We start from the raw sequence: 18,744 nt of genomic DNA on the forward strand, positions 1-18,744 counted from the left end.
GATCAACTGAAAATTATCACTTTCTATAAGTATACACAATTTCTGGCTGAAACAAATTTTAAATATTTGTTCAGGGTTCAGATGTTACAGTTGGTATCACTATGATGGTTTGAATTTGTGAGAAATGAAAACATATTTCAATCTGTGAAAATGTTAATTAGTTGAGAACTACGAGAACTAATTGTAGCAATAATATGATCACATATTAAAAATAAACATTTTATTTCTGTGTTTTGTACATTTAAACTAGGAAATGTCTTTTTGGACAAAGTCTCATCTTTGGTGTTTCACATACACATAAGCATGTCTTATTTCAACGTTTCACTCAGTTTTCAGAACTTTTAACAGAAATGGTGAATTACGGGCAAATAGGAAGTTCAGCCTATTGTCTGTTTAGAGAGCTGTTAACTGCTAAAACTGCTGTAACAGCTTCCATTACAAATGCAAGCAAGCAATTGCTGATAAGCATTAACTATGCCAGTTTACAAAAATATGTTATAGCTATTTAGCATATCATATTAATATGATCTCAAATGTCCATTCAAGAACAACCACTTGTAGAGCTTAAGTGATTTCTACAAACAACTATGTTTGTAATTACTAATAATGTATACAAAAGTCCTTGGACAGCTCTTCATTACATAAGAGATATAAATTCTATTTTTTTCCCTCTGATAGTAACAGCAGCCAAAATCTGCCTCAGAACCACACATTAGTTGGGTTTGCTCTTATGTTCCAAAACAGCACATTATTGCTAGGCTGCATACATACATGGTTGATTTGTCACTTGTCTCATTATGACTCATGAAAAAATAATTGTAAGAGTGAGAGTGCTTTACAGTGTATGTAATGTATGATACTTCAGGCAACACTGAATCTCATTTGCAAACTACCTCACCTTTACAAAGTTTCAAATAATATCATTTTTTATATGAATAATATATGATACTGCACTTTTCCTAAGAAATAAATAATGATAATCTCACTTGTTTGTATTTGAGTAAGATGAATAATGGACTAGCACAAAAAAGTGCCCAACTGGATGAATATCAGCGTCTTACAAGAGCAGTTCTCACACTAACAATATTATACCATTAGTGTAAAAACATAATACAGGAAGTAAAACAAAATCTGCTTCCTGTTGTGAAAATTATATTCTGAATTATGAAGTCCAGTACTAAGAATAAAAAGTGAGAACTGAAGTGTGGTTTCCTCTCACTAGTAGGAATGGTGGCATGTCCTTCGTAAGTACTTCAAGCCATGCCATATAGAGAGGTGCAGACACCACACCCACTCTTGGCATTGGCAGAGACCTGAAATGCAATAACAAATTGATTGTAAATATGTCCGACTTGTTGTTCATGTAAGAGATATGTTTTCATGAAATAAATATGATCTCTCATTCATATAGCTGAAAATAAATTAACATCACAGCAACTTCCTGTCAGATTAAAACTGATGGCATGTATTTTGACCCAGACCTCATTACTAACTGTAATGCTATTGCACTTTTTGATGCTGTTTTGTCATAATAATTACTTGAATAGTTCTAGGATACGTGGTTGGGTGCTGTCATAACTATGTAATATTTCAGTGAACAGAATACAACACTACAGTTGGAAACATTTCAAGTTTTCATATACTTCTTTACTCATCATTCTCACTGAGTAAAAGTTGTATACACTTGAACAGTAACTGGAACGTATTTAACATAATTACACCACAGATCATATCCAAGAAATTAAAACTTTTAATTTCCATTTTCTGTTGCTCAACTTACATTATAATTTCAAGTTCTTTCTTAATATTTCTTAATATCAAGGAAACAGAAATTCAGATCATATCCAAGAAATTAAAACTTTTAATTTCCATTTTCTGTTGCTCAACTTACATTATAATTTCAAGTTCTTTCTTAATATTTCTTAATATCAAGGAAACAGAAATTCCAGGACAGAAATACTACACAAAAATGAAGCTAGGCAACACCTCACATGTAGATGACTAATGCATGACTCATAGATACACATAATGAGAATGTACTAAAACAAACAAACAAACCAACACACACACACACACACACACACACACACACACACAAAGAGAGAGAGAGAGAGAGAGAGAGAGAGAGAGAGAGTGTGTCTGAAGGGGGGGGGGGGGGGGGCTGCAGGTGGGCACATATGCATGTGCACTGAAACTGCAAGAGAGATCAGAAACAGTACCATGAATCAGCTGGCAGTGTGTGTTAACATGCCATACTTTTTCTTAATTTTAATGTTTATTCAAACTGGTATTCAGCTTGAGTTTTTTTATGCCTTGCTGATGCTGTCTTAAATTCCGTGGCTGTTCTCAGATAACACACTGTCAACTGGGGTTGAACAGAAATGCTGTTTATACAAAATGGCAGTTTAATCAAGCAATAGCTAAATTCTGATTCAAAATTCTCTGAATTTGTTATTGTTTCACATATCTTAATTTGCTATGAGTACATTCTCTACTATGTATATGAATAGTACTTAGTACTCATACTGCACTGAATACGTACGCAGTAATCTGTATTGTTAAAAACTAATCACACTATATAATAAATTAAATGACTGTATATCTGAAGGATATGGGGAAAGGGTACATTATTGGAAATTTCTTTAAAGCCATAAGAATCTAACTGCTCATTACAATATCATTAGTAATTACTACCTTCATAGATCTAAAAGTAAGACAGGTATCAATCTTGCTATGTAACAAACTCGCCATGATCTGTAAGATTTAGCTACGTTTAATAATCATGACAATAACAATGATGATGATGATGATGATGATGATGATGATGATGATGATGATGATGATGATGATGATGATAATAATAATAATAATAATAATAATAGTAATAATAATAATAATAATACACTTACATGACAACAAGTGATGCATCATGGGAATGTTTTAAGAGCATTTCACGTAGTCTAAGTTGACGGTAAGTTTTTTCTTCTTGTGCTGCCAAGTCTTCTTCAGTCATGCCACTGTGAGATGCTGCAACAATGAGCAATATCTTAAGATATAAAACTTGTAGCAGTGTTGTGTCTTGAAGTCTGAGAAACACTTGAAAATTTAAGTTTGTTATGAAGTTATAGTTAGGCAATTTCTTAACATCAAAGTTTACGAAAAATGTGTTGTACAAAATAAAAGTAGTATGAGGTCATCAGTTTAAGGAGGGTATATAGTAGGAAACAAAGATTGGGCACTAAGAGATTGCCCTTATTGAGAAGAAATGAACACGAAACTATTGTTCTGTTCTGACAAGTCCTCAGTTACAATTTTTTCATTTTCCTCTGGAAAACATTCATAGAATTGGTTACATTTATGAGAGTTTTCATCTGGGTCCTCCTCAGCCATTGTAAAATACTGATTACTATCCACACAGTCATTTCCAAATGTATAATGGCTGATTGTATTAATTTCTATTGCCATGAGACAGTTTCTTCAAATAATACAACCACTGTGTTTAACAAAAGAACATCAATTACATGAATCTGGAAAGGTGGCTGAACAGAGCCTTATGGACAAGCACAAGATATTTTTGGAGCCGATATGTATTCTGTCTCTTGTCTCACATGAATGGGACTACATCATCTGGCAGGCCATGGGAATTACAATTTGATTTAACTTCTGTAATTGAAACATAGGCTACATACTCAGCATTGCGTGGAAATTGGCACTAGTTGCTGAGTACTCTCCACATGTTACATCATGATGAGAACTGTAATGCTATGCATTGAAGTATCATCATGTAATCTCTGGTTCTAGAGGGGCCCTCTGTGCCATTTGTATTTGTGAATCTATGCAACATTTGATTTCTTTACTTACAACATAGGATATTGTTGAATGCTTGGTATTTTATCAAACTAAGAATAGTACATTTTAGTTGTTGCAGGAATGGTGACAGAACTGTTTTGACAAGGCCAAGACCATCATTGCATGAAACTGATATTTGGACAAAAGTGCTTCATGTGCTCTAATCACTAGTTGAGGGAAAAGATGCCATCCTATAGTGCCATTGATGAGTCCAGTTTGTGGGAGAGTTTGCAGCAACAGAAACAGTGAGTGAAAATTAATATCTCATGAATTCTTAAATATAATTTAAAAATTCAAAAGGAACCACATACAATGTAGAAATGGCCAACAACAGGAAAGAAGAAGCAAATGGTAGAAAGGAGAAACCAAGGAATGAAAATCTTAAAACAAAAGTTACAAAATATAAAAGAGAGATAGTAAACACTAAAACAATGGCTGAAACAATAGTTATTTAGGTAGTAGATGCAGGGCAGAGCAGTGCAGTGTATTGTAGTGCAGTGAAGCAGACCATGACTGTTGTGATATAGATCATACTCTGCAGCATGGTATTGCATATGACCAATACAGAAAATCAGTGTATGTTCATGTATCCACACTGAAAGCTTTGTTGTTGTCATGCAGATGCAGAAAGCCAGACAGTGATTGCACTTCAGCTAGTATGATATACATTGTCTTATATGCAACCAAATTTAACCAGTACCCGCATTATTTTTTTAAAACCTAATTCTTCTTCCTCACCTTAATTAGCTACATACTTGTCAAATAACTGTTGTAACCCTATACTTCTCATGGGCAAATCACAAACAAATCAAGTGTTGAACTGTGGGCACCAAGCTGCCTTCGTGTTACGACACTTGTAATTTTAGTGATCATCACCCCCTGTTCTTGTTCCTATACATTGATAGTTCCATCACCTGGGGACTTGGTGAAGCGGAACTAGCTGTATAGTTCACTCAGTAGATAAATTCATCTTGTTCATTAATGAACCTTGTATATCTCCTTCAGTGTTGACATCCATCTCACTGACAGACATTTCCATACTTCAGTACATGTAAAATGTACCATCAAATGACAATACCTGCTCTTCAAAAGTGTCTATTCTTTTTCAACTGAAATAATCACTCTTACATACCTTCAGATTTACAGTAAGCATATTTGTTAGGACACTAATTAGCTGCACCGAGGTATTCATTTCTCATGATTAGCAGACTAGCCTTGTTCACAAGAGGATTTTTATCCACTCATACTACTAATGGTTTATCTCCAAGAGAACAAAGAAATTCATCTGTTGTCATACAATAATATACTCTGGAATACATTAAACAACTTCTTCATCTGAGATTAGATTTGTCTGAATGAGTTCTTCCCATAATAGCCACTGGAACTTATCTGTACAATTTCTGCTCTTCTCAACCTACTTACCAGACCTGTGCTCTCCTCCTATTCTCTTGCCACATGATTTATATTCTCATTAATGGCCCCCACTTAAAATATGCTCCGTGCACTCTCCTACCACCACCTAATCTAGGTCCATAAGAGCAATTACATCACAGGAACAGATACTTAATAGATAACAAAGTCATGTCCCGCATTATGTGCAACGCCAGTTGAACTTTCTAAATCAACCTATTGGTCTCTAAGCTGTCAATAATAGTCTACTGCGATGGGACAGCAGTGGAAGTAAGTGCATTGACTTATTTTGAACTCTGCATGACTTTCAATGTATTAATTGTTGTTAACTTTTTTACATTTTATGAATATGTCTTATAACCAAAAATAAATTTTGGAGATGGCAGTACTCTTATGAATGTGGTAGTTTCTTGAGAAAAGAATTTCTTAACAGCAAAATAAGGAGCTACACAAAAATATTTTGGAAACAGTGTACATACCTTTCAGACCTTCAATTAATTTTTCAAAAAATGCCAGTGTATCAGGCTGCGGCTTTTCTGTAATGCCAGAGACCATTGTGAGACTGGAATACTCAATACGGAACTTGGTCAACAAGTTTGCCATACTGAAATGCAAGAGAGAAATGCTGAGTTTTATAACAAGCATGTAACACATTGAAAATAAAATATTGTCTAATTTTTGTATCACATATGTGCATCCACACTTAAAATTTACGTTCTCTAGATATTGATAAATTTACATATAACTATGTTTGTTACTTAGGCATAACAACACATAGTTTTCACCATTATTAAATATTAACTGTAGTGTATATAAATTTACTTTTATTAGTTGACCCAGATTTCCATTTGTTTGTAAACAAATATGAGCATGAAATGTTTGGGCAGCAGTGGTAAAGTTTTAGCATTACACAAAAAATAGCTCCATTCTGCTACCTCAGAGAGAAACAGTCTCCAGTTGATGTTGTTGTAGCAAAGGCACAGCAGGCTTTTAACAGGAAACATTGGTTCCAAAGAAAATATGAAAGACAGTAAATGTCCTGCTGTTAGGTAGTAGTCATGGAAGAGGTGTAGTTTATTTGTTACAGCAAGAATTAAAAAGCAAGTATCAGGCCACAAACTTGTTCAGCCAAGAGCATATCTTAGACAAGTAGTAGATGATATAGGTTTGTGTGTGAAGGGTATGGAAAAGAGAATCCTGATATGATGGTACGTGGGACGGGAAACAGTACTGACAGCATGAGGGCTACAGTATAAAGACAGAGAGACCTGGTAAACTTCAACAAAAAAAAAAACATACAAATATACTTCATTTGTTCGTGTTTTGAGGTGTTGTGATTGATTACAGATCGGTGGGTCACGTCAATAGAAAGTTAGAAAGAATTTTAAGCTGTATACACTGGTCAGCCAGAACACTATGACCACCCATACAGGTGATAGCAGCATCACCTGGCGAGGAATGTCTGCTAGTCAGACACATGCATGGTGCATGTAGTATCAGTGAGTCTGCTGTCCTTGTATAGAATGGGGAAGGTGCACAACCTACCTGAGTTTGACCAAGGGAAGAGTGTGATGGCCCAGAGGCTTGGCACAAGCATTTCAGAACCTGCACAACTAGTTGGGGTGTTCGAGGAGTGCTGTGGTGATTGTCTTCAACAGCTGGTGAAGCAAAGGTGATGCCACGTCTAGACACTATGGGGTTGGATGGCCATCTGTCATTACAGATGTCGGATGTCGTAGGCTGGGCAGACATAAAACAGGACAAGTGGCAAACTGTGGTGGAACTAACATCAGACTTTAATGCTGGGCAGAGTCTAAACACACAGTGCCCTGAAGTCTCCTAACGATGGGCCTTCCCATGCATGTGCTAATAATAACACCACAAATTCGGCAACTACTACTAAAATGGGGCATGATCATTGGTGCTTGACATTGGCCTAGTGACAGAGCATTGCATGGTCCAATGAATCCTGAAATCCGTCATCTTCTAGGGGAACAGTTCCTTGACACATGTAATGCTGGGTAGGACAAGATGGCGGTGGCTCCATTATGCTCTGGGCAACATTCACGAGGGCATCCATGGGTCTAGGGGATCTCATGCAAGGCACCATGGAGGCCAATGATGTACACTAGTTGCAGACCACATACATCCCTTCATGACAATCATGTTTCCTGAAGGCAGTGGAATTTTTCAGCAAGATGATGCACCCTGTCACAAGGCCCTGAACATGATTGAAGAACGCAGTGGCAATTTTCAGGTGATGTGCTGCCCCCCCCCCCCCCCCCCCCCCCCCCCTCCAACTCACCAGATCTGAACCAGATACCAGATTGAACACATATGGGATGTGATTGAATGTGACATCAGAGCTCTTCATCCCCCCACCATCCCTCTCCCCAGAATTTACAGGAATTAGGTGACTTGTGTGTGCAGATGTGGTGCCAGATTCCTCCAGTGACCTACCACAGCCACATTGCTTCCATACCATGATGCATCATCACTGTTATCCATGCTGAAGGTGGACATAACCGGCTATTAGGTAGGTGGTCATAGTGTTCTGGCTGATCAGTGTATATTATCTATTAACATTTGTAATTAAATAAGTTATGTATTAAAACTTCATACATAAATTATATGAACTTGTACGCTACCTTTGTGACAATATGACACTTCCAAAGTCATCATTTGATGATGATATGGAAAAAAAATGACTCTTTCTGTCAGTTACAACACTGGCATGTTTGGTTGCTAGTGATACTTTTGACATGTGGCGTTTTACAACTCATTAGAAACAATTAAGGGGATGGGGATGAGAGGACTACCACTATTGGGCGTATCCCTGTGATCATTGCTGTGAGGGCAGCCCATTGCGTAGAGTAAACTCAAATTTCAGGCTATTAATATTAAAGTAACTATAATGAAAAATGTTGGCAAAAAGATCAAAGTAAACATATTGCACAAAAATATTATATGGTAATTGTAGCATCTCCTGGCCAGTCATCGTAAAAAGCGTGTGATAGAATTTTTTCCCTGTGTGTAAGACCAGTTAACATGTATTGATATAGTGCCACGCACATGGCAAAAGAGAAATAATTTAAACATGAATAAACATGACCAAGTGAAACAATAAAGCAAGACTGTGTAAACATTTCACGAATGTATTATGTGTGTATGTAGAACATTCATAATTATTTGACTTTTATGCATTTTTTAACTTTGAATCCATGACATATTATTATCTTGTTAAATGAATTAGTGATTATGATCTGTGCCTCAGATAAAAAGGACAATTCAGTACATGTATAAATAGTAAAAAGCATTGTAATAATCTCTCTGTTCTCTTTGGGTCTTGTTACGCGTAACACTTGCGTGTTAAGCAAATGTATATGCTAGCCATGAGTCTTTTGTTCATGAAGCTTGAGATCCGCCATTAGGCGAGTTGTTGTAAAAAGGTGTGTAAAATTAATGCATTTTTGTTTGAATATATAGAGTTTGAGCAAATATGTTTTTAAAATAATTTGTAAAGTTGCCAGCCATTCATTCCATAAATAATTTAGACATTTTCAGCATTTAATTTAGTGGAAGCCGCTATACCAATCTGCGAGGGCAATGGCCGCAGACGCGGTACATTTAAAAAATATTTATTTCAGGCATCGCAGCAGTATCGGCAGACTATATCATATTATTCAGTACATTTCTCAGTTTGATTTGGAAGGTGCTGTGTGACATGTTCTATGCGGCCACAAAAAATATAACGAATAACTGTGTTATGACTTTATCATTTTCACATTTTGTGGCAAGGTCTGCTCTGTGAAACTAAAGCAATATTTTACATTTTTTCCCTGAGATTAAGAGAATGCTGGCTAGCCGCGCGCCTATTCTAATTAACAGTATTCAAAAATCCACTGCATAATGTAAACAATATTCAGTGCTGTAACGATCATTTGAATTTCATTACTGACTTTTCTGAATACAATGCAAGGTAGTGAGTTCAGATACAGTTTTCTTTCTTTCTTGATTACGTTGCAGTAGCAAGTGAATGCTCCCTACATGATTATCCAGAGCAGATGTGAAAAAGCAATAATTTGATCCATGGGGTGCCACATTTATGATAAAAGTGTTTATTCCCTCTCCCACTCCATGTCTGAACTTAGCATATGTGTGCTAGTGTGACTCATACAGCCAAAGTGAAGTATTTATTCAACATTACTCAAAGTTACTTGCTTTTATGAAGAAAGAATTACTAAGTAAAGACAGTGTAATAACATTGAATCAAAACCATACCAACTTGTTACAAATAATTTTGTGTACTGCCATCAGCTCTCAGTTTCAGTTTTATATAAGTCTGAACATTGCAAATCCAAACTTTAACATCGTAAAGCAAAGTTACTAGTTACCATGTACCGACTTACTTGCTGCTACACATATATAATCATATCTAAATAAATAAAACCACAAGCCAAATAAAATTAACTCCAGTAGTAAAAAAGTGAGAGGTTGAGTAAGGGAGACGGAATATAATATAATGAAATCAATGAATTCATTAGCCTAAAAATTCTGTTGATGTAATATGTACATCAGAGTATCATTTCACCACTACAATAGGGATGCTGAAAATGATTCGATATAACTTAGCATCCAGTTACTGTATTTCAGGTATGAAGAAAAGAGGAGCCATCTCTTACGTCAAGAAGGGATACAGTCATAGAAACACTGATACCCCTTGATTTTAAAGATACAGTGTAATATTCTTGAGGTTATTGTCTGACACTACTTAATCTATTTGCAAGATGCACTAAGGAAGTTACTTGTATGTATCTTAATGAAGTAAATAAATGAGTCACAGCCAGGCAGAACGAAAAGACTGTCACAAATAAAGCTTTCGGCTTGTAAGGCCTTCATCAAAAATAGACCCCCCCCCCCCCCACATGACTGCAGTCACAGGCAACTAATAAAGGCCTTATGGGCTAAAAGCTTTATTTGTGACAGTCTTTTTGTTATGCCTATCTGTGACTCAGCATCTCCACAATATGGTGAGTGGCAACTTTTCTTTTCATAATATTGTTACATTCCATCCTGGATTTTCCACTGTTCGAAGTAAATAAATGTTCTAGAATGTTCGCAGAGTCTGTATTTAATTTGTGTTTCAGAATGTAGTGTATCAGACACTATTACTAGGTGCATCGTCCTCGTAATCATCACCACCACCATCATCATCATCATCATCATCATCATCGTTATTTCTGGTGTAAACTGTTCCATTTCATGCAGAAGCATTTGCAAGATTACACTCAACATACACCTTAACTTAGAAGTGATATGGCTACAAGGAACATAAAAGGTTAAGGATGTTTAAATGTGATAACTTTACAAAGAAATTGAAAATGTCCCATTTATTATCTCAAAATTGAAACTAAAGTCAAAGGTTACTGTTTGTAAAGTGAGAGTGGGAATGGTGATCCCTCTACGTTTTTAAAAATAGGTCAGCACAATGTGCCAAAAAGTGAAGTTACATCAATGATATATGAAAATTTTGGAAACAGTGTGCATTCTATCGTCAAGAAAATGTCTGTGAAATAGATTTTCAGTTTTGAGGGACAGTCAAAGGAGAGGCATAGCAGACATTTTAAAAAGTAATTTAAGCTTTGATGAGATCTTTGGCATCATTGTCATGAAACAACATAAAATTTGCATTGATCAAGTGGACTCTGTGAGAATTATGCTCGACTTTTATCATGTGCTACTGATTTGGAATTTTTTTCGTCTTTTTCTCTACAAAACACAGTTTTTTATTATCACCCCTTTGGACTGGATCACCACCACCATCTCCACCCCCATCACCACCCCCATCACCATCATAATCCTCTTCACATTCTATATAACTATTAATTTTCAATAAAGATTTTTTATGTTGGACAAAACAATAACAAATGAAAGTGGTCATTGCAGTTTTGTTCCATAATCTATGCACAATAAATTGCACATTTCTCCTAACCCTGTTTCTGAAAATGACTCTTTGAATAAATGTTGTCTTACTACATGTTTGTTACTTTTTACTGAAAAGTAAAGCCACAACTTCTCTGACACATTCTTGGGTATTTTCTGTAATTTGGAATTTTCAAAAATTAACCTACGTAAAAATTGAATGGCTTTAACTGGCCCCATAGGCTATATTTTTATCTGCTTTTCCATGTTTGTGGAGCAATTCCTTTACTTGATATATTATCAGCATGATTCTCCTCTCAACAATATTGCAAAATAGCACAAATGAATATGTTATGAATTTTCAGAAGTAATGCATAGATACACTTGTCGTTATGAGTTACAAGTTGGTCTTCCATGTTATAACTTGTTTTATCTAATAGCTTTTTTTATTCAATATTTTGCTCTTCTTTCATCATCATGTCTAAAATTATTGTTCTGCTACTACTGATAACTATCAATATGTGAACCTTTGTGGTAGATCCAAAATAAAAAGAATCTTATCACATTACACCATTGCAGGCAAAAATGATGCACAATAAAACTCATCGTAGATAGACAGCCAAAAATTTGTCACCATTGTTCAGATGATTGTGGCAGAGCCCCAGAAATGTCTAGGAATAATTCCAGCTTTCACACAAACTATTTATTATTACCACAGTTGCAAACTATGACAAATAAAACAAAAGAACAGGAAAATGTGGTGCACATCTTTACCTCGAACATACCAACTCGACTCAACATCATTTGGCTTCTCTGGTATGCCAAATGGGTCAGCAGCAGGGAAATCTTTGGCTGTCTATCCTCCCTCTAAATCTCACAATAATACATTCATTAACAGTCTAGTCAACTACTTTATTCATGTGTACTCTATCAAAGTATTTTGTGACTGTAATTAACACCTCCCACATTCAGGGTGTATGGAACTCATATATAATAAATAAATAAATAAAAACTGCTGCAAAGAAAACCTACTTTTTTTGCTCAAGGTCAAGATCATTTTTGTGATTGGCAAGGGCAAACACCCTCAACCTACAGCTTGACCAGTTGCTTCTTGTGCTGATTATGTATGGCAGCAGGATTGTAAGACCTAAGAGGAAGAATGAAAATTTTATCACAAATCTGCACCTCTAAAATTTTTAAAATATTGAGTTACATCTAATGATTAGCATTGTAAGAAAAAAATTCATTAAAAAAAGCTGTCTGGCTTATTTACAAACAGGCCAGTAAGGATGTGAAAAGAAACAAATTTAAATTATGGAAAATATCTCTAAAATACAGTCTCCCTGTGTAGTAATATCAGTCAAGCATGGGATTTTAAAATCTCAAGAAAGATGAAAAGATCTGCTTATTGAACTAACTGAAAATAAAAGTTAAACTTTGTGTGGAAGAATAGTAGTACAGATGAAAGAAAACGCTACAGCTTCTGAGAGAGATTAAGCTGCCTCAACAAAAGTGCATAAACTTTACTACTGAAAGCCAGGAAGCTCCAGTAAGTATTGGCCAACTGTAACTGCTAAAGTATTTCATGAAAACACCCTGAAGTAGCATCTAGAACAGAACACTGAAAGAACATAAGTAGTAAAATAACTGATATATATTTATCTACACCGGGAGACTGCATCAACTCCAAAGAGCCAAGCAAAAGAGCAGCCAAAACACAATTTACGATTATGCATGTAGACATAAGATTTATTTGTTTTGAATGGAAGCCAGTGAGTTATGTCCATTGGTTTGCAGTATCTTTGAAATAAATCATTCTGCTGTTTAAATGCTTGAAGAGATAATTCAACATCTGACTTACCTCCATCATCATACAGCCACCATACATCAATTGTGCCCTTTGGTTGCTTTGTGTCAAATTTGGTCATGCTGGTGAGTAGGTCAAGTGGGATTTCCTTGCCACTGTCTGCCCTAAAACAAATACATCGGTGCATGTTTATTTAAGAAATAAAGATATAATTTTAGTAGCTAAAACTCTATTTTCAGGTTATTGAAAAGAAGTCAACAATAGAGGGAGCATTCACCTAACAGTTAAAGGTTGTGCCACTGAAACACCAATACTTATTTTCAAACAATGATGTATAAGTATATTTTTCAGTAAATAATACAGCTGAATTAAGTGGTTGACAAATAAGATATAACTACTGGACTGACTGTACTTATGGAGAGAAACAACATATTAAACAATGGAAAATCCAGGATGGAATCTAACAGTATTATGAAAAAGACAGCTGCTACTCACCATATAGTGGAGATGCTGAGTCGCAGACAGACACAATAAAATGACTGTCAGAAAGTGAGCTTTCAGCCAACAAGGCATTTGTCAAAAATAGAAAAATAGACAAAAAACATGCACATGAGATTACAATCTCTGCCAGCTGGAGTTTGACTGTGAGCAGCAGCACATGATGCAAGAGGCAGCTGGTTGGTGGGGGTGAGGAGGAGGCTGGGGCAGAGGGGGGGGGGGAGATAGCAGGGTAAGGGTGGGGAATGGTAAAGTGCTGCTTGTGGGAGTGAGCAGGGATGAGATGGAGAGAGGGTAGGGCATTTAGGTGCAGTGGGGGAGAGGGGTTGTGGAAAAGGAGAGATGTAAAAGGAATGGGTGCACTGCTGAAATAGAGGGCTGGGTACTTCTGGAATTGGAACAGGGAAGGGGCTAGGGGGGTAAGGACAATCATGAACGAAGGTTGAGGCCAGGAGGGTTACAGAAATGTAGGGTATATTGCAGGGAGAGTTCCCACCTGTGCAATGCAGAAAAGCTGTTGTTGGTGGGAAGGATCCAGTGGCACAGGCTGTGTAGCAGTCACTGAAATGAAGAATGTCATGTTGGCTGGTGTGCTCAACAACAAGGTGATCCAGCTGTTTCTTGGCCACAGTTTGTTGGTGGCCATTCATGCAGACAGCTAGCTTGTTGGTTGTGTTGCCTACATATAGAATTTAGCACAGTGGTTGTAGGTTAACTTGTAGATCACATGACTTGTTCCGCAGGTAGTCGTGCATTTGATGGAATAGGTGATGTTTTTTAGCAGACTGGAGTAGGTGGTGGTGGCAGGATGTATGGGACAGGTCATGCACCTACATCTGTTACAGGGATATGAGCCATGAGGCTAGGGGTTGGGAGCAGGAGTTGTGTAGGGGCGGACAAGGATATTGTGCTGGTTCAGTGGGAGATGGAATACGACTATGGCACCTCCTGGATGTGAGTCAAGTGTGCTAACAACTGCCCATCTCACTCAGTGTGTTGTAACTGGTCCTTAATATCCTGGATACCAACTAAGACTCCCCAGTCTTAGTTGGTAGGGCATGACAAGAGGTAGTTGAAGCTCTGGTGGAGAATGTAATTCAGTTGCTCCAGTTCTTGGTGGTACTGAATCACAAGGGGAATGCTGCTCTGTGGCCAGACAGTGGGACTTTGGGAGGTGGTGGGTAACTGGAAAGACAAGGCACAGGAGATCTGATTTGCAGCATGCTGCCCAATGTGACATTCTTCATTTCAATGACTGCTTTGCAGCCTTTGCCTTCTGAATCCTTCCCACTAACACCTGCTTTTCTGAACCGTGTAGGTGGAAACTCTCCCTCTCCCTGCAATATACCCTACATTCCCGTAACCCTCCTGGCCTCAACCTTCATTAGTCATTGTCATCATCCATCTAGCCCCTTACCTGTTCCCATTCCAGCCCTACAGAGCCCTCTATTCCACCAATCCACCCAGTCTTTTTACTTCTTTCCTTCTCCACTACCCCCCCTCCCCGACCCACCATCTAACCTCCAGACTGCACCTAGCTGCCCCACCCTCTCTCCACATCATCCCTGCTCACTCCCACAAGCAGCACTTTACCACCCACCACTTTTACCCTGCTAGCCCTCTCCCTCCCCGTCACAGCATCCTCCTTACTCCCACCACTCAGTTGCCTCTCCCATCAAGTGCTGCTGCATGCAGTCTGTCGTCAGCTGCCAAAGATTGTTGTCATAAGTGTGAGTTGTGAGTGCGTTTTTTGTTTTTGTTTATTTTCGACAAGGCCTTGTTGGCCTTAAGCTCACTTTCTAACAGTCTTTCTGTTGTGCGTATCTGCGATTCAGTGTCTCCGCTATATGATGAGTAGCAATTGTCGTTTTCATAAGAGTGAAACAATGTATTAATTCCATAAAGATGTTTTTGTCACATCAGTTTCCAATACATTAATGATGTTTTGGAAGGTATGATACCCTCATTTCATCTTCTGGTCAGAAGATGCACTGCAGATTGACAAAACATTTATAAAGATGATTAATCTAGCTCAGTGATGGGAATAATTTACTTTATTCATTTCATTTGTTCATTAGATGGTTCATGTTCCAGAGATATCATTATGAAGGACACACTTCAGGGATGTGGAACACAGGTCAAGGTGTACATTAACACCAAGAATCAACTATTAGAAACTGACATTGACCAATACCAAATTTATATGTACTATTTATGTTTGTTGAGGTAAAAATGACATAATAAAATTGAAGTGGCTGGCGGAAGAAAGTGCTAGGGCTCAGTTTAGTTCAGACGTGTCTGATAACTTAATCGGTTGTGTTTTTGAAGCACCACTTGATGATAATAAATTGTTCCCTATGTACTGCTAGAAAGCACTGCATACTATATAAATGGCTTTATCTTGTTGTATTAATGTTCCTTTATATCAATCTAACCAAACATATATTGTGTAATTACTCTATATCTATGTTATTTTGGATTATCAGTTTTTCTTTTGCAGGCCTCTTCAGTTACCACAAAAACTGCTGCTTACTCTACAACTGCTGTTTATCTACAACTGTGTGTAACTTTCATATTATTAAATGTTTAATAATGGGGAACAGTTATTTACAATATATCAAATGGAATGTGAATTTAATCATATTGGAAGACAATAATACAGTTAATAGTGAATGTGTGGAACAACAGAGAATTGGGGAAGTTTGGTGCAGACAAATAAAATGAGACAAGTGAAAAATTAAATTGTGTGGTTGACATGAGTTAAGCCATTGCAAATATGCTTTTAGGTGACTCTTGAAGAAGAAAGTGTAAATTAAATGTAAACTGAAAATAACAACAATGTAGAAAAGATACATTGCTACTCACCTCATAGAAGAGGCACTGAGTTGCAGACAGGCCCAATGAGAAAGATTTCAGAGAAAGTCTTTCCTCAGAAGTAAAACTCTCACTCATTCACACAACAACAACAATAACAATAACAATAACAACAACAACAAGTTACAAACTTGGCTACTGTCTCTGGGCACTGGGCAGGGAGGACAGGGACAAGGTTGGGACCAGTAGTGTTACAGAAACGAAGAATTTGTTGTAGGGAGAGTTCCCACTGGCACAATTCAGAAAAGCTGGTGTTTGTGGAAAGAATACGGGAGGCACAAGCTGTGTAGCAGTCATTCAAATAAGCACTTTATGCTGGGTGACATGTTCTGCAACTGGGTGCTCCAGCTATCTCTTGGCCACAGTTTGGTGGTGGCCATTCATGTGGACAGACAGCTTGTTAGTTGTCATAACCACATAAAATGTGGTCCAGTAGTTGCAGCTAAGTTCATTAATCATATGAATGCTGCATTTGAAAGGGCAGGAGATGGCAGTTGCTGGACTCTAACAGATGATAGTGGGAAGATGCATGGGACAAAAAATGCAGTCTACCTCAGTGCAATGAAAAGTGACAGGTAAACCACATCCCACTGACTACTTCTGATTTTCATCTATCCTTGAGGCAATGCATTATTGAAAATGGGTGCTGAGCAAGGCAAACCACACACTTTATAGTCATTCTATCATATGACAACATCTAGTTCAACATTTTCAAATAATTTTCAAAGACTTTTTTTGTGTGTGTGTGTGTAAGACTATCGGTACATCAGAGATGTTGATACTGTTAGTTTAAGGAGCAGTCCATTTTGAGAACAGGGTGCACATACTAGACTACCAGAAGTGAAACCCTTCTCGCAATCTAGCAATATAGCCAGAGACAACAGGATAGGTTTCAGAATTCCATCAACTGTCCCATAACATCCACAAGGGTAATAGAGTCCACTAGGAGTTCAGAAAAGAGCTAGTCTTATACTTTGAAAACTAATGAAAATGATGTTTCCACTATTAAGCTGTGATAGAACCATTTTTGGAGATCAACCATACAACAACTTAAAATTTGTGGCTTTGATGTTAAATGTATTTAGTTATTTTTTGGTATCAACTTACAAAGCAGTAGCAAACTGTGATGCTAGGTTCCTTTTCTTTGATTTGAGTACAGAGCGTGGGCTGTGGTTGTTGACATTAAAACGGCGGTTTGGTGTGATGCTGTCAGTTGGCAGATAAGCTGTGGAGTCTGCAACACATGATAAAGCAAATTATTTCATTGGTTTCCATCCATTGTGTGGGACTTTGAATTGAAATAACATTTGTGGACTATGAGATAGCAGGAATTTCTACCCTCTATTAAAAAATAAATTGACTGCCTTATCTCTTACACTAACACAAACAGGATGCCTGAAAAGTACTTACCACTCTAATAAACTGAAATATACAATATAATTTCCTTCTTAGTTTCAATCATCATGGCTGCTGGCCTTTACTTACTTTTGGGAGGCAAAATTTCAATACTGACAATACATGCATACAAAAGTACATAATATTTCTGGAGGCTAGGATGATTTATGAACTTTTATTTGTGTCTATTCACAGTAGTGAATTTGTGCATCCTGTAGTTACCATATTCAGACACCCTGTTGGAAAGTGACCAATATGATTTACTGAAGTCAGCATCATTATGGCTTTCTGTAAATTTTTCTAAAGCTATACTCACTGACAAAAAACTGAAGCACCCAGAAGACACGGTTAGAGTCAATGGAACTTCATGCATTTACACACTATCAGCAGGTATATAAATAATTAGAGTTGCAATTCTCTGTAACAGGTATTACAGCCACGAGTGTGAGTTGTTGTTGGTATTTACTGTTGCTACCTGGACTGATAGGGCATATAAGGGACATGAACGGTGTCAGACATTGAGTGGTCACTGTGAAGGACATGAAGATGCTGCATACTTATATGAGACAGCATTATCAGTGCTTGAAAGATTTTGAACAGGGCCTTATTGTTGGTCTCCATTAGGTCAGCTGCCTAATTTGTGCAATATCCAGATTTGTGGGGCATTCAGATGTGACAGCGGCCCATTGTTGGGTTGAATGGGAATGTGATGGATGGCACACTCGTCAACAAGATTCCAGCTGACCACATCTGACTACTGCTAGGGATGATCAATGTATAGTGTACCAGGCACACTGTACCCACTTCACACCTGTGTCTGCCATCCAAGAACAAGGTACGGACTTCCTGCAAAATGCTGCATCATCCCACACCTTTGGATGGAGCAAGCACCACCCAGAATAGAAAATGTGTATCCTATGTGTAGGCTGGCATTTAAACCACAACAGAAAATTGCTGCATTTGGAGTGGTGCTGTAACTGGGAATAATG

General features: G+C 37.3%; 1 protein-coding gene across 1 annotated transcript in view; it reads right to left on the reverse strand.

Moving 5' to 3' along the window:
* Positions 1 to 219: 219 nt before the first annotated feature.
* LOC124804991 (bumetanide-sensitive sodium-(potassium)-chloride cotransporter) overlaps positions 220 to 18,744 on the reverse strand; it is a 309,377-nt gene continuing 290,852 nt past the window's right edge. The window contains exons 15-20 of the mRNA XM_047265384.1: positions 17,468 to 17,594; positions 13,043 to 13,152; positions 12,214 to 12,328; positions 5,739 to 5,863; positions 2,910 to 3,027; positions 220 to 1,313 (exon numbers count right to left, since the gene is read on the reverse strand). Coding sequence (XP_047121340.1) covers positions 1,178 to 1,313; positions 2,910 to 3,027; positions 5,739 to 5,863; positions 12,214 to 12,328; positions 13,043 to 13,152; positions 17,468 to 17,594 — 731 coding nt within the window. The 3' untranslated portion in view covers positions 220 to 1,177. The remainder of the gene's footprint in view (positions 1,314 to 2,909; positions 3,028 to 5,738; positions 5,864 to 12,213; positions 12,329 to 13,042; positions 13,153 to 17,467; positions 17,595 to 18,744) is intronic.

The sequence above is a fragment of the Schistocerca piceifrons genome, chromosome 7, assembly GCF_021461385.2.
Source record: "Schistocerca piceifrons isolate TAMUIC-IGC-003096 chromosome 7, iqSchPice1.1, whole genome shotgun sequence".
Lineage (NCBI taxonomy): Eukaryota > Metazoa > Arthropoda > Insecta > Orthoptera > Acrididae > Schistocerca > Schistocerca piceifrons.